This window comes from Panthera leo, chromosome A3 (genome assembly GCF_018350215.1).
Source record: "Panthera leo isolate Ple1 chromosome A3, P.leo_Ple1_pat1.1, whole genome shotgun sequence".
In the NCBI taxonomy this organism is placed as follows: Eukaryota; Metazoa; Chordata; class Mammalia; order Carnivora; family Felidae; genus Panthera; species Panthera leo.
Genome location: NC_056681.1, coordinates 5,481,759 through 5,497,950, shown reverse-complemented (window position 1 = coordinate 5,497,950; position 16,192 = coordinate 5,481,759). Strand labels below are relative to the sequence as shown.

At 58.0% G+C, this 16,192-nt stretch overlaps 1 protein-coding gene across 6 annotated transcripts in view; it reads right to left on the bottom strand.

The window, feature by feature from the left end:
- Positions 1-16,192, bottom strand: part of PMEPA1 (prostate transmembrane protein, androgen induced 1) — a 53,133-nt gene that overhangs the window by 19,966 nt on the left and 16,975 nt on the right. For 2 of the 6 annotated variants that reach the window (XM_042930576.1, XM_042930577.1), the window contains exon 1: positions 14,700-15,618. The exons of 2 other annotated variants lie outside the window; for them this stretch is intronic. In XM_042930576.1, coding sequence (XP_042786510.1) covers positions 14,700-14,745 — 46 coding nt within the window. In that variant the 5' untranslated portion in view covers positions 14,746-15,618. Of the gene's footprint in view, positions 1-14,051; positions 14,125-14,189; positions 15,619-16,192 lie in introns of those variants that run through there. 2 more of the 6 variants (XM_042930580.1, XM_042930579.1) reach the window with 2 other exon arrangements.

Below are 16,192 nucleotides of genomic sequence, written 5' to 3'. Positions count from 1 at the left end.
ATGTGTGTGTGTGAGAGAGAGAGAGAGAGAGAGAGAAGAGAGAGACTGTCTGGGGTCTAAATCTGCCAAATCTTTCCCTATGACTCTGCACGAGCGCTTCCTCTTTTCAGGTGACAGTCAAAACAAAGTCCCAGCGGGCAGTTACGAGCCTCCCAGACACCAGCCGCCTCTTCCGCTCCCCACCCCGTAGGCAAGGCTATTCCAGCCCTTAGTATCGTTGCCTTTTGAAACAGCATCTTCCAGAAGCAGAAACTCCCAACGGCTGGCAAGACCCAGGTTCTAACCAACTGTTCTCGGAAGGAAGGAGAGGCCCACAGAGGCGCCTTTTCTGCACGGAGACGGGGACGCGGCAGAGCCGTGGGAGGCGAGTGGTCCAGCTCTGGATTCAAATCCCGTATGTGTGGCCTCAAGCAGTCATCTGGCCCACCTGTCTTAGATTTTCCCCATCAGAAATAAAGATGGGTCCATAATGTGCAACTTTCCAGGACCGCGGAGACGAAGCGAGCTAGCAGAGGTATACTAAGTTCCCTCAACACTAGCGGGTACCCAGCAAGGGAATAGTAACTGGTGGCTATCGTTAGATTAAAAAAAAAAGTGGGCGGGCGCCTGGGTGGCTCAGTCAGTGGGGCGTCTGACTTCGGCTCAGGTCATGACCTCGCGGGGTTGAGTTCGAGCCCCGCGTCGGGCTCTGTGCTGACAGCTCGGGGCCTGGAGCCTGCTTCGGATTCTGTGTTTCCCCCGGCCCCCTCTCTCTCAGCTCCTCCCCCACTTGTGCTGTCTCTTTCTCTCTCAAAAAAACAACAACAACAACAACAAAAAAAGAAAAAAACATTAAAGAAAAAAGTGGGCAACTCACATGACCAGGCAAGGCATCAGGGCTAAGAAGACGTCGGTGTTCATTTATTAAATGATATGGAGCGGCTGATACTGAGCACGTAAATTGAATTTGTGTGATAACAGCTGGCGTGGAGACAAGGAGATGACAAACAGCAAGAGAAACCCACATGGAGCCCAAGGTCGGGCTGCAGACACCCAAGGGGGTGGCTGGCTGGGGTCCCGCCCTCGCAAGGCAGAGCTGGGGAAGACGTAGGGGGTCATCCCTCGAGGCCAAAGAGTTTACCTACATGTCCTCCCCTATCCTTGCCTCCCCTGTGGCACACGGATGCCCCCTAGCCCGGTCTGTTCTGCACCCAGCAGACAGAGCGATTTTTTTTTTTTTTTAACGTTTATTTATTTTTGAGGCAGAGAGAGACAGAGCATGAACGGGGGAGGGGCAGAGAAAGAGGGAGACACAGAATCTGAAGCAGGCTCCAGGCTCTGAGCCATCAGCCCAGAGCCCGACGCGGGGCTCGAACCCGCGGACCGCGAGATCGTGACCTGAGCTGAAGTCGGACGCTTAACCGACTGAGCCACCCAGGCGCCCCCGGAACGATTTTTAGAAGCATCAACTGAATCACTGACTCATGCTCCAATTAAAACCCTACGAGGCCTTGCTCACTACACTCCAGCATGCTGGTCTCTTTCCTGTTCCCACCCCAGGACCTTTGCACACGCGGTTTTGCCCTGGGATCTTTGCATGGCTTTCCATGTTACCGCATCAAGGAGGCATCCCAGGTGCCCCGTTCCAAATACCTCTGGATCTGCTGGTGGCCCATGCCGGCCACGAGGGGCAATGCAGTGTACTGACAGGGGTCCCCATGGGTTTTTCCTGGCTCTGTCTCATTCCGGCTCTCCGTGCCTCTGCCTCTTGATCTTCTGGGGTGAATGACAGCCCCACCTCACTGGCCTGTCTGAGGATCGAAAGGAACCCAGGACCCACGTGGCACGTGGGTAAGTGTTGGCTGCCATGACCGACTAACCTCCTTTAGGGACACGCTTGCCTGTTCGTTGCTGATTTCAAGTCACTAGCAAGGGAGCACCAAGAGAAGGTCCTAGTGGATCTTGTTCTCACGGCATCCCTGGTGGCTAATCCCTGCCTGGCACGGCCCACGACGAGCATCCCAGGCAGGAACGTGTTCACTCTCCCAGGATTCGCACCTCTCCCCGGAGGCCGGAGAAGACACGGGTGTTGACCAAAAACGAAGGGTCTCTCACAAAACTAAATACGTAACTACCGCGTGACCCAGCCGCGCTCCTGGGCTTCGATCCCAGAGAACGGAAAACTCGCGCTCACACGGACCCCCGCGCATGGCTGTTCACAGAAGCCTCCTTTGTGAGAGCCCCGAACTCCAAGGAACCCAGACGCTTGTCGACAGGCGACCTGTTAATCCCACTGTGGCACACCGCACCTTCCAGAATGCTACGCACGAGGAAAAGGCACCAACCGTGGACACACGAACAGCCTGGACGGATCCTCGGAGAATTACCTGGGTGACAAAAGCCAGTCTCAAAAGGCTGCCCTCGAACGCTCCCATTTATAGAACATTTCCAAACTGACAAAATCAGAGAGGTGAACAGATTACAGGTTGCCGCCGGGGGGGGGGGGGGGGTTAGCGAAGGCGTGGGTGGGAGGTGGGCGTGGCCACAAGAGGGTGGCATGAGGGGGTCCTCGCGATGGGATCGTTTTGTGTCTGGACAGGCACGCGACAGAATTCCACAGAGCCGAACACGTACGTATGCACGCACGTGTGTGTGTACAAATGCACGCTCACCCAAGTGAGTGCCCATCAAGTGGGGGTGTGTGGGTGAGGTCGACGGCTCGTACCAAATGTTGGGTCTGCGGGAGGTGATACTTGTATTCCAGCTACGAAGGCCTCACCACTGGGGGAAGCAAGCTCTGTCTATTTCATCTGTCTGCAAATGCTGCAAACCCACAATTGTATCAAAACAAAAAAGTTTTTTTTTTTTTAAAAAAGGAAAAATATGGGGGGGGGGGGTGCCTAGCATCGCCCTGGCGGAGGGCAATGCCTGCAGCCCCAAGCGATCCCCGGGGCTGGCACTAGGAGGGTGCTTTACTGCAGGGGTGGGGGGGGCGGGTAAGAGCTGAAACAGAAGCCGCCTCCCCCTCTCCCAGCCTCCCTCCCGTCTCCCGCTCCCGGCATCTGCCATGTGGCCGCCGCGGCCAGCCAAATGAAACCGTCTCTCGGCTGTCATCTTTCAACTTGCAGGTCTGGCTCCCAGGTTTGAAGATTCAATTCTAAACACGCCACTTAAAATTTAGAAACGGAGAAAGGAGAAGTTCAGTCACGTCTCAGCACTGGCTGCTAGTGGCTTCCCCCCCAGCACGGGGCGAAGAACCTGCAACTTCTTTCCCGAGGGCGGGGGGAGAGCAGCTTGGGTCCCCGCACCGCCCCCCCCCTGACATAAAGTGTCAGCCCCGATACAATCAAATGTCCCCAATACGCTGTCTCAGAGGGTCGCTGGATCCCCAAGGTAAAGGACCACCGGGAACGTGTCAAAGTAGAGCCAGTGGGAGGGAGGGAATCCGTCAGGGGTCACCTCAGGCACCGAAGAGGCGGGAGCTGCAGGGACCTTCTGAGGACACGGGCCTCTCTGCAGACACCTGAGTGTCCTCCTTTCAAAGAAGGCTCACCTGTCTTCTCAAGAAACCCGAAACTCAGCTGGAGCTGGTCTGTAAGGGACGCTGGCCCCTCACATCTGAGATGGGTCCACCTCAGCCCCAAACTAGCTCTGCGGAAGCAGCCGTCTGGCCCCACGGGGCTCACGCCGACCAGGGGCACCGATGCTGGGCCAGCAAACATGCCAACAAGCAGCAACGCGTACCAGCGCTCGGCAGAGACCACGAGAGGGTGGTGACCACAGTGTCCGGGAAGGAGGTGACCACAGTGTCCCTCGGATGGGGGACCGCCTCTTGGAGGTGTGACAGGTGAGGAAAGCTGGGGGGAAGAACGCACCTGGCTGAATGAATGACCAGTGCAAATGCCCTGAGGTGCGAACGTCGGTCACATTCAAGGGCAAGACAGATGGAATGCGGGTAGGAGGAGGGGTCAGCTGCTGGGGCCTGGCGACGGCTGCGGGCGTGTGCCTGGGCAGGGGCAGCACAGAAAATGCGAGTCGGAAAAGGGTTCGGGTGTCACCTTCCGGCGTGGTGTTCCCAACAAGGCCACACGTCAGAGCTGCCGTGGCACGCAGAGCCCCACGTCCCCCGAGTCCAACGGACTGAATCGCCGTCTTTCCGAGGGGGGCCCACGACCTGCAGGCTTCTGGGTTTTTTACGAGCGCCCCGCAGCAGACTAACCGGTCTCCGTCAGGCTCTCTCTCCTTCAGTGGGCGAACCATTTGTCCAAACAAACTCCTAGCTGAAGTCCCGGATGCAAAAGCGAATGCGGGAGCCTGAGATTTAGCTGATTATGGTACAAAAGAGAGAGAGGACGAGGGCGGGCAGCTGGTGCCTTGGGTGGTTCAGAGATCCCTGAAGCAACTGGGGTCCCGAATGAACCTAGGAAAAGAACCAGCCCGCTGGACAACGGGTCTCGGGAGCCCCTGGCTCGGGTCACACGCAACATGGACAGACCAGAGAAAAGCCAAGGGCCAGTGCCAGCTTCCCGGTCTTCTGGGGGGCTCTAGCATCGCCCTGGCACCCACACTAGGGCACCTGGCCGGGGTCGGCTCCCCCAGAGGGCTGGCCATCCTCGGCAGGTGGTTCCAGCTGGCGGCGTTGGAGCCTGGCTCTCGCCCACCGTTAAGCCCCGCGAACCCGGTCGGACGGGTGGATGGAGTGACTTCTCTGCCCATCAGACACACCAGCGGGGACAGCGTCAGCCGCTGAGGCTTAGCCAGGCTGCGCAGTGCGGTCTATCACTCGAGGCTCCCGACCAGCGGCCGTGGGGAGGCCTGTCATCACCTGCTTTTGACAAAGAGACGCCGGGCCTGCCCACACTCACTCCGCGGCCTCAAGGGCAGGAACTTAGGGTGAAAGCAATGATTCTTACTGGGGACAATTCTGCCCACCAGGGACATCTGGCAGTGCCCACAGACACTGGTGGCTGTCCCCCACTGGAAAGGGGTCCTATTGGCATCTAATGGGTAGAGGGGCCAGGGGCGCTGCTGAACGGCCCCCCCGTGCCCAGGATACCCCACTGAAGAGAACGATCCTGCCCAGATATCCGTGGTGCTGAGGCTGAGAAACCCTGGACTGAGTGGGGCGGCGGGCGAGGCCTCAAGCCCAGTGTCTGGCACACAATACCTGCTCAGTAAACACGGCCAGGCAACAAGAGATCCTAATTAGGTCCCAACACAGAGACAGCAGCCAAGATTTAACTCACACACGATTGGTTCAAAGAATAATAAAACCACCCAGTCCAAAAACTGGATTCGAAAGCACACGATTTGGGGAAAGCCACTTGTCCATTTAACACCTGGGCAGGATATGGCCGGGGGTTGAGGTTGCCTCGGCCCCCCACCCCCGGTCACAGAAACATCCCCTGCGCCAGGCACACAGTAGGCGCTTCATGAAGGCTTACAACAAGAACACGCGTGAGCGAGGGGAACGGCAGCCCTGTGCGCGTGCACAACTCGTTTACGGGCCCCTGTCTGGCGGAAGGAGAAGAAAACCGACCATCGGTGGGGTTCAGGTCAAGGAGAAAGCGGGGGTAAAGGGTTACTATCTGAGAGCCCGTTCACCCAAGTACACAGGAGGCCGCAAGCCCGGGACCCCCCAAGGGACCAAGAGCCTGCAGTCTCTGGGACCAGCTGCATGGTCCTGGAGGGGCCTCCTAATGGCCAAGCTGCGCCCTCTGACCGGCCGGGAAACCCTTCACTGCCAGCTCTCCAGCTAGAAGGCTTTGCACCAGCCCTGGGCCTGGGAGCCCCCACCCATCCACCCCACCTTCCACCACAGACAGGCCCAGAAAGCGTGCTGCCCACGGCCAGTCACATCCGCCCAGGGTCCAGCGAGCACACGGGCGATGCGTTCGCCTCCAACTTCCCAGTGGGCTCCATCCATCCTTCGTGAACAATCACAGGGCATGATGAGAAACCCGAGCCTCCGGACGTCATTCTACCCCCAGGATCCACCCCGCCCTCCAAGCCAGCAACCCACCTGAGACCCCGAGGACACCCTGACCCCGGCACGGGCCTCCTTCCTGCCAGGGCAATAAAGGGCCACACGCAAGCTTCCCTGAGCCCCCCAGACCCCACGCTTACAGTGCGCAGGTTACAATGAGGGGGAAACTTGGGGTGCCCGGGGGGAGGGGGGAGCTCAGTCGGTTAAGCCTCCAACTCTTGTTTTTGGCTCAGGTCATGATCTCACGGCTTTGTGGGTTCAAGCCCAGCGTCGGGCTCTGCACGGGCAGCACGGAGCCTGCTTGGGATTCTCTCTTTCTCTCTCTCTGCCCCTCCCCCACTTGCACTGTCTCTCTCAAAATAAATAAAAACAAAAACAAAAACAAAGAAGCTACCCGGGGTTTTCCTTTCCTGAGCTACGGTGGCAACGAGGATACGATCTGCACCAGGGCGGTCCCAGCAACGAGCAGCTTTCCCTTTTTTAAAAAGAAATGTTATTCTCAGGTAACTGTACGTCTACAGAAATTGTAAGAAATAGCACAAGAAGATCTCCATATACCCCACACCCCGTTCCCCAGCAGTAGCATCTTGCAAAACTGCATCATCTGTGGCTGTCCCAGAAACTCCCACACTGTTTAGTCTTGTTTTACAGACCAGGGGACGGAAGCCCGGTGGGCACCTGCCCCAGGTCCCCAGCCAGCAGGGCTGTGCCTCTCTCAACCCCCCTCGCCGAGAAATTCTCCACCCTAGAGCTTCCCATGGTTTTCATCCCACCCCTCAAAGCCTCGTGCATGTGCCAGCTCCCCTCGCCCCCCGCAGAGCCTTTGGAATCAGGACCCCCTGCGAACATCTACCCCCCGCCACCACCACCACCACCGCATGCTGACGTGACCCCGTTTCTCCTCCTCCCTGGCATCACCAGCATCGGAAACCACGTCGTTTGTCTGCTCCCCACTGGGGTCTAAGCTCCGTGAGGGCAGGCATCCCCTTCCGCCCCCAGCTCCTCCGGCGGCTCAAAGGAGCTCCGCCATCTGATGGATGAACAAACAGGTGAGCCTCTTCCCAACACTGGGACCTGCCCTCTGTCGTGATACAACCTGCCTATCGTGTTTCCACAGCTACATTTAGCGGGAGGCTGCAGCAGCTGTCCGGACAACCCAAGTCATTTCTGGACCCCGCCTCCAAGGCAGGGGACCACCTCCACCATCAATTTGCCGCAGCCTTGGGGCTGGCTGCTCCTCTCTCAGCCTTGGTGTCTGCATCTGTAAAATGGGGGAAATGACTCTCACATTCCCTTGCGAACCAAAGCAAAGTCTTCCCGGAGGGGTGGGGGAGCCAGCTGCTTGCCCGGCTGGTGGGGGGGGGGGGTTGCTCCATAACAAATGATGGAAAACAGGGCACCTTAGCCAACAGCCCCCACACTCGGAAGACCAGAGGACCCACTGACGAGGTGAAGCACAATCACTCTGGCTGGGACCCCCTGCTCCCTTTCTTTTTAAAATTAAAAAAACCAAAAGCAAAAACAACTCCCTGCAATAGCACCTATTACCCATCGAGGGCCCCGGGCTCACAGCCCCAGTCGCCAGCAGAAACCAACTCATCCTGGAGGAAAGAAAAGTTCAACTGACGAGCTATAAATATTTCTGCTAAATGCTGCTGGGAGTGGGGCTTTCTGCATGAGCGGGCCCCACTGAAAAGGAAGGCGGCTCACCAGATTTGTTTCGAATTATGAAAATAGATGTTGTCTCCCCACATCTGTTTTGCCTGACAAATGAGCACCAGTTCGCCTCCTAAATAAGGCAGCACACCAAGGCCGCCCCAAAACCCCGGCCTCTCCAACTCTTCAGACAGGGAAAACAAATAAGGCCAGGCCTCCCAGATTTGAGCTCCAAAAAGGAGACTTTAAAAATCTCATCTCTCAAGCTGCGGGCTCTTGGGGCGTCTGGGCCACCTACATGCTTCAGCTGGGCTTTCAAAGCTCACGTCTCCCTGCACAAACTGAAGCTGATCTCATTAGGAGGAACGGTATCTTTGGCTGCTCTTTTAAAAGACCAGGAGACATGATCAATTATACAAACGTGAAAACGCAAAAGGGGGGGGGTGCCTGGTGGTCGGTTAAGCGTCCGACTTCAGCTCAGGTCATGATCTGGCGGTTCGTGAGCTCGAGCCCCACGACGGGCTCTGTGCTGACAGCTCAGAGCCCGGAACCTGCTTCGGATTCTGTGTCTCCCTCTCTCTCTGCCCCTCTCCCACTCGCACTCTGTGTCTCTCTTTCCCGATAATAAACATTTAAAGCTTTAAAAAAATTTTTTTTAATGCAAAAAAACTAAAAAATAGCCCCCCAAACTCAAGCCAAGAGTATGTTCCTAACATGCTGAGAAAGGCTAATTTTTGGAGGGGAACATCAAGGCCAGTGCCACTCCTCTGCCCCGCTGGCCGGGTGACTGGGTTAATATCATCCTTCTCCTTTAATTACTCCCAGACAGACCCAATCCCAGTGCAGACACGTCTGCCAGCCCGTGGATGTGATCCTGAAAAGCCCATCCTTCTTCTGCCCCGTTCTAGCCCCAGCACCTCGGGGAGGGAGTGGGCCCAGCAGCAGGCATCATGAACCTGGTCATGCTGTTTTGGTCTCTCTCTTTTTAAAATTTTTTTTTTTAACGTTTATTTATTTTTGAGACAGAGAGAGACAGAGCATGAGCAGGAGGGAGAGAGGGAGACACAGAATCGGAAGCGGGCTCCAGGCTCCGAGCCATCAGCCCAGAGCCCGACGCGGGGCTCGAACTCACGCACCGCGAGATCGTGACCTGAGCTGAAGTCAGACGCTTAACCGACTGAGCCACCCAGGCGCCCCTGTTTTGGTCTCTCTCTTAAAGAAAGGCCCCTTTTTCTTCATTTTGGACTTTCCTCCTTAAAGATGGACACTGTGGTCCTTGGGGGAGTGGAAAGACACCTCAGTGACTGCATTAACTCAAAACAGAGCAAACTCGGCCACCCGACCTCTGTCTTCCAGGGAGAAGGGAATTACAGGTTTTCGGGCTAAAAACCATGAAGAGGTTCGAGTTCTCCCGGCAGCTCATCGTTTCGCCGCCCGCACGAAGCCGGGAATAGTCAAGAGAGCCACACGGGCACAATGGGAGTAGCAAGGTTCGCTCCTGCCTGTGGTTTCTGTTTTGGGAGGAGAAATGAAAGAATCGGGCCAAGAAGCCCAGTGCTTTGGGACGTTATTTTCTCTGTGTCCTATCTCCTACAGATGAAACGCCCAATCCCCAGCCCCCCAGTGCCCCCCCGCTGCCCCCCCAAGGAAGCAGACCGATAGGCTGGATTTGCTTGGCCTGGCAGAAATGAAACACAGTTTAGGGATCCCAGGAGACATCCGGTCGGGCCCCCCCTCCCCCCCACCCCCAACCGTCTCCCCACCTTTTGTGCCCCCTACATGTAAAACCCCCGAGGCAGATTGATGCCTGCTGGCTGGAGGGTGGAAATTTATGGCTTTGCAGCCAGGACAATAGTTTTCAGGGGGTCAGCGGGGGCGGGGGGGAGCAAGGCACGTGGTGTCTCTGCCTCTCCATCCTGCAGCGCCCCCTTCTAGTGTCCCTAACATACACCCGGACCGTAACTCAACTCCATTTCCTAAATGCACTGGCTCTGTGGCCGCCTACAGGGGACGGAGTTGAGAAGCCCCCCCACCCCCCACAGCAGTCGGGAGAAAGCCCAAAGTGGCCCACTTTCCTGGTGGACGGCAGGACAATGCCATTTGCAGGTTCAGTTCCTGCAGGGACAGCAATGGTGGCTGCCCCCCCCCCCCCCACCAGCGGGCCCTCCGCTCCCACTGCCCGCCCCCTTTCCACCCCTGCAACAATCACCTAGTCGCCATGGCAACGAGGTTAATTAATGCATCTATTTCATAGAAGTAAAACCTCGGACCCATTCAAGGTGCCCTGATATTGTCATCCTTAAAAAAGCCAACCTCTGATGTTTGATGTCTATGTGTGCCATGAAAAAAAAAAGGCAAAAGTGATAAGAAGTGGGGAAAGTTTTGGGAAGGGGCTGGATGGGAGGGGGTTTCTGCCCACCCGCACGGGGAGGGGAGAAAGCCAGGAATGTCACTTTTCTCTCTCTCTCTCTTTTTTTTTGGTGATGGTATAAAATTAGCACAGTCAAGTAAATGTGTTATAAACACAAACACACTGCCGGGAGGCGAAGCGCCTTAATTTTAGGGAGGGAAGAATCGGAAGAGTCGCCAGAGAACAGTTTGGGGAAGGGGGCGGGCGGGTGGTCAAAATGGTCGGAAAGGGTGGCGGCTGCAACCCTCGAGAGCTGCCCGAACAGGCGAAAAAATTATATAAAACAAGAAAAGCCAGTGTGGGCTCAAGGGGGAGGCCGGGGCAGTCTGGGGCCGAAAACAGTTTATGAGCAAGTGTTTTGAAATCCTGCTTTAAATAAGCCGGTAAATGAATTCAACCTTGTCAGATCTCTCTCCCTCGCACAGACCAAATACCCCGCTGGTGTGCTGTCTAGACAGATAACAAAGGACTTTTTACAGCGCCCAGAGACGCGCTGACAAAGTAGCCATTTAAAGACGCAATATTGCTTTCTCCGTCTGAAACGATTTGTCAGATGGGCTTAAATGAAAACGCTAAGTTATCGGTCTGATTTGGGGTCTGCCAGTGGCCGGGGCTGGGGGCGGGGGGGGGGGGGGGGGCGGACGGCAGGGGGACTGGCGGCTCTGGAGAATTCGAAAACGTATCATCTCTGATTGGGCTACGTTCCAGGTCGCTCCAGGCCCGTCCGCGGCTGGCCGGCGAATAATTCTCACTCTTGTTCTCAGAAGCCGAGCGCCAACACGCTCCCGGCGCCTAGTGTGGGCAGTCTCTTGCGCACTTAAAAACAGGGTGGCAATGGGGTTAAAATAAAACGCATTGTGGCGGGGAGGCAGGAACTTGTGCCCCCTGCCTCTGGGGACCCGGAGAACAAATGGGAGGGCAGGAAGTCGGCGTCACCTCCCACTTGGTGTTTTGTGGGACGTTCTTGCCCCAGCTTTTACAAAAGGGCTGCCGCAACACCGGCCATCGCCCCTCCCCGGGAAAGGAGGACAGGACCGGGCCGGCTGGCCTCAGGGTGCATCTCTGGGACACACCCCGTGACCCAGACATAGCCTAAACCAGGGGCTGGGCCTCCACGCAGCCAGGGCAGGGCCGGGCAAAGGGAGCAGAAGCTGTCCCCAAGGGCCGGTGGGCCCGGTGCTACCACCTGGGGCGCCCTGAGAGGGCTGGGTCCCCTAGATGCGGGTCTCTGGTCCCTTCCGTTCAGGACCGCCAGCTTCTGGAGCGAGGCCCGGGGGCCACCAGGAGCCCAACGTGGTGATTCTCTCCACCAGCCTTCGCTGCCTTCTCTGCTGGGGTGCTGGCCAAGCGGCCACTTCCTCCACGTGCCTGTCCCTGCCGGAGGCAGCCTCTACTTCCGACACTCGCCTGCCCTCCCTCAACCCAGCACCAGGGCAGGCCCTGCTGGCCTCTGCCCCCGGGGGGGGGCCGCGATGTGGGGGCCACCTCACTCACATGCTCCAAGCTGAGCCCAGGCCTGGACACACGGCAAACGGTGCAAACAAAACCCTACAGGATGAGGATCCCTACCGAGAAAAGCCGTCTACACCAGAAAAAAGCCGTCTACACCAGTCCACCAGGAGTCACTGTGCAGGTGCCATAAATCCTGATGCCTCCCCAGGGGGTTATAGTGACTGAAAACTACTCAAATAAAGGGGGGGGGGATTACAGGCTACATGTCCCCCCTTTTTGGTTTTTGGTTTCCACACGCTCACTTTAATAACTGCTCTTACAAGGCTGCTCATCTCCACTCCGGTCTGCGGGGCACGGCTGTCTGTGGACGGAACCTCTGGGGTCCCCCGGACACACGGGGTGGAGGTTCGGGAAGACGTCTCCGCTGTGGGGGGACAGGACCCCGGGAGTCAGAACAGCGTCCTCGCTGGTCAAGGGGGTTCGGACGAAGCGGTGGGAAACGGAGGTCCTCACGGTCCCCGAGCTGGACCTTCAGAGGCCAGCCGAGCTGCATGCCATTTACCAGCGGGACCCCTAGCCAGGGACGAGGTGACCCAGTCAGCACTAGAAAGATCCCAGTTCCTCCCTGCACGTGTGAGTCCCTGCCCCCAACACACACCTGCTGTCACTCTCACCTGGTAACCAGGGTGGACGGAATCAGCGACCCCACTCGCCCGGGGCTCCCTCTCCCCAGCCACCCCGCAAGTCGGCCAAGCCGGCACAGGCAATGTTTTTGCCAACTCGTCCCCAGACACAGCCGTGGAGAGTCCTAGGCCTGAAAGGGAATGAGAAAAGGCCTACAGGGCAGGATCGGGGCAAATCCCCACAAAAGCGTCCCGCCCCTCTGGGCACCTTCGCTCCCACCGGGGCCCCCTCCCTGCCCGCCCTTCCCGACCCCGTTCTGCTTTCCCCAGCCTCCTCTCAACCCCGCAAGAGCTTACAAACGGCTCCCGAGAGACTGGAAACAGCTCTCCTTCCTCTCCCTTCCCCGAGGCTGGGCCAGCAGGTGCGGTGGCTTGCGTGGGCGATCGGTGCCACGGGCCACCCCAATTCTGGGGGCTTGTCCCCAGCAGCGCAGAGCTGGGAGAGGAACAAGCCATTCGAAGAGGCAAGCGATGGGCCACCTCACACAGCAGCAAGTGCTGGGCAAGACAAGCCCCGTCTGCGGCTGCCCCCGCCATCAGCCCGCCCTCCGGGGCCTCCGCCGCGCTCCCCACCTGCTCCGGATCCGGAAGGGGCACCTGCGTGTTCCCTCCCCACCCCAAGAGCGATCAACGTCACAGTCGGCATCAGGGGCGAAGGCACCCACTCTGCACGGCGCAGGGAACGCAGATCCGCTCACGAAATCCCCACCCCGGTTCGCCCTGTGGGCAATTACTGTGCCCCCTCATAAGCCCATTTTACAGATGAGGCTCTCAGAGGTGACAGGCCTTGCCAGTCAAGACTGGGTCCGGAAGCAAAGTATCGAGCCAGAGACTGTGTGTCCCTCCTGGGCCAGCGCCAGCTCCCAGCGTGGCCCCGAGCTTTCTGCCACCAGTGGCCACAGGCAGGATGGCTTGGAGGTTCACATCACAGCGAAGTTTCTGTCTGCCTGCCCTTTACGAAGCACCCAGACGGCCCCTAAGTGGGCGGAGGCCGGGAGACGTGGCCTGGCTACAACTCTTCGCACAGTTTCCTGGGCTCGGGCCTGGCTGAGCGCTGCCTCTGGCCCTGGGGTTCCCGCTGGCAGCCCGGCCCAGACCTACTGGCACAGGCTGTGGGGTTTTATTTAGACGATGTCAGCTAAGCAGGCCTGAGGGGGCGTCAGCTTGACTGGGTTTCACAGTGCATTTGTCAGGAGCTGCCTCCATCATTACAAATCGGGGCATGCTTTGCTGGTAGGACTGCTCACTCGACGGGCAGGCGGGGACAACGGGCTGCCTCCTTTGAAACTGTTGTCCCTGCGCCCACTCCCACCCCCCTTCCTCATTCGGGGAAGGTTTCTTCCTGCCTGTGCCCGAATCCCACTCTCTGAGGCCCCTCCCCAACCCCTGACCCCCGCAGAACAAAAGCGAGCAGGAGCGTCTAGACCTCCAGTCTGAACGTGAGAAGGGGGCATTGTACGACCGGGACGGAGGCCTGGCCTCCCAGGCGGAAAGGTCGGGGCGCGGGGGCGAAGCGAGGGTGGCTCTAGCCGGGCCTGCCTCTCCGGTCCCACGCACTGCCTGTCCCTCCTGGAAAACAGATGTGGCCAGGGCTCCGCGCCGGGAATCCGGGCTGGGTCACTGCCAAGGCTGGACGCGCTGTCTCCAAACGAAAAGTGGGGAATCCCTCGGCCCATCACTAAAGGAACAAATCCACGGGAGGCCCTGGATCCAGGCAGCAAGCATACACAGAAGCCATTTATCAGGATGACCAGTTTAGAAAACTCCCACGTGTAGCCTGGGCGGACGTGACAAGGACAGAGAGACCCCCCGCAGGGACTCGAGGGTCTTCCTGAGTCTGGAAGGCCTTGCTCCAAGCCCGGGGAGGGGACATGCTCCTGGATACCTGGCCATGGCTGCTGGCTGTGTGGCCCCAGGCCCCTATGCACCCTCTCTGGGTCTCACTCAGGGACCCTTGTCTGTAAAAAAAAAAAAAGAAAAAAAAGGCTTGAATCCCATCTGTGGTTTTGCAGACTTATCTTACCAGCAGGAGCCTTTGTTGTGTACGAAAGTCTGGCTTGGGAGCTCGAGGTATTACACAGACACAAACAGCACTACAGAGCAGTGACACGCGGCCCGGGGGAGTGAGGCTGTGCATCCACAGCGGCTGAGGTTGATGGGTCACTTACTATGTGCCGGGCACTGGCAGAGCCTCGCCCAACACTTGTGTCCTTCTCACCTTGGTTCTCAGACAGAAACGGTTGGCATCAGCCCATTTGACAGACAAGGAGCTCGAGACTCTGAGGGGCAGAGAGTCGTGCCAGAGGATGGGCAGGAGGTCCCCACGGGGCCTCCCCGTCCCAAGGAATAGATCCCGGGCAGCTGTGACAGAGCAGACAGCCTGAAGGGGACGTGTGCTTCCCCTTCCCAAAACTGCTGGGGGCGGGGGACGCGGGCGCATCTCCCCCAGCCTTTGCCACCAGCTCTCTGATCAGCCTTCCTTGCAAAGGCCTGGAGCTCGGCCGGCAGGGTACTTTCCGCAAGTTAAACCCACCTTCACGTGATGGGATGACAGCCATTTGGACTTGTGTCTTCGTCATTTACCAAGTCCTTTGAAATTTTGTTAAATAAGGAGCACAAGCCGCCTTTTACCTTCAGAAGCACCGAGCCATTTACACATTCTCCCCTGCACGGGTGCTGCGCGCTGCCCTGGGCGTCCTCGGGGATCCTCCTTGGAAACAGCAGAAGCCAGAAAAGCAGGCCCACAGGTGAGCCCCGGGATCCCCGGCCAGGAATCCGTCCTAGGAAGCACTCAGGGAACCAAAGTGCCCGCCTCCGTCCCTGCTGCCCAAGGCTGATTAGGATCCAGGACCCGGGCTCCTGAATCTGCATCTCCTCCTAGAAAATTGCGGAAATGCAGGTCCCCGGCTCACTCCCCAAGTTTCTCGATCAGCACCCCGGCAGGAAAGCTGGGAAGCGTCTCCTCTTCAGAAAGTTCCATATCTAAGCGAACCGTGGCACCTGATAAATTAGGATGCGTCCACACCACGGGATCCGGGTTCCCCTCAACTTACAAGGTTGATGGAAAAGCAGGACCAAGAGAGAAAGACGGTCCCGTCGTAGCCAGCCCGCCTGTGCCCCTGTCGAGTCGCGTCCTGTAGGACTTCCCACAAGCCGTGCCATACATTCAGTGGTTTTCTTGTTTAGTTTCCGTCGGCCATACTTGAGTTTGTCTTTTTCATGGCTGTATACTTCTAGGACGTTCAGCCCAACCCACGGTAGGTACTCAACAAATGTGTTGAATGAGTTCATGGATGAAGGAGTAAAATGTTGAGGGAAGTGACCCATCCGAAAGGTTGCTAAATGAACACGAAATCACGGGTGATGCACCCCGCCCCAGCCTCTGGTGTGGGGCAAGGGGACCCTCCTTTCCCGGCTCTTCTGCCTCATCAGCACACCCACAAGAGGGGCTGGGCTGGGGTCCCCAAAGCAGGCTCTGAAGGGGGAGGGGCTGCGACTCGTGGCTGAGTCACAAAGGGTCTCTCTCCAGGCAGGTCGTGGCAAGGGTGAAGGAGTTGCCAGGACTTAATGACAGAACACGCTGCCATTTCTGGAGCATTTACAAGGCACTGAGCACTGAGCTAAGCACATATTGTCTCATCTGATCCCCACTGTGATCCTAGGAAGTGACTCTTAGGATGCCCATTTTACAGATGAAGAAACAGAGGCTCAGAGTCGGGAAGCAACCCCAGGCACGCTCCCTTAGTGATGGGGGCTGTCTGGCTCCACAGCGGGCGCCCCACTGCCTCCCGCTTCTTGGGGCTGGGTCCTCCGTGTCTGCTCACTCCAGACACACGGGGTCTGGCCTTCTCAAGGACGTCGACAGGCTGCAGGCATCAGGATGTACCCGGGAACTCATGGGGGTGCAGGGGTAGGTAATGGGGCCATCAGGGCCAGAAGCAGGAAACCACGGATGGCCAGGAGAGAAGGGCAGAGGCCCCAACCTCGCCATCCCCGGGGCCAGGTGTCTCTGGACCTGGTCCTCCT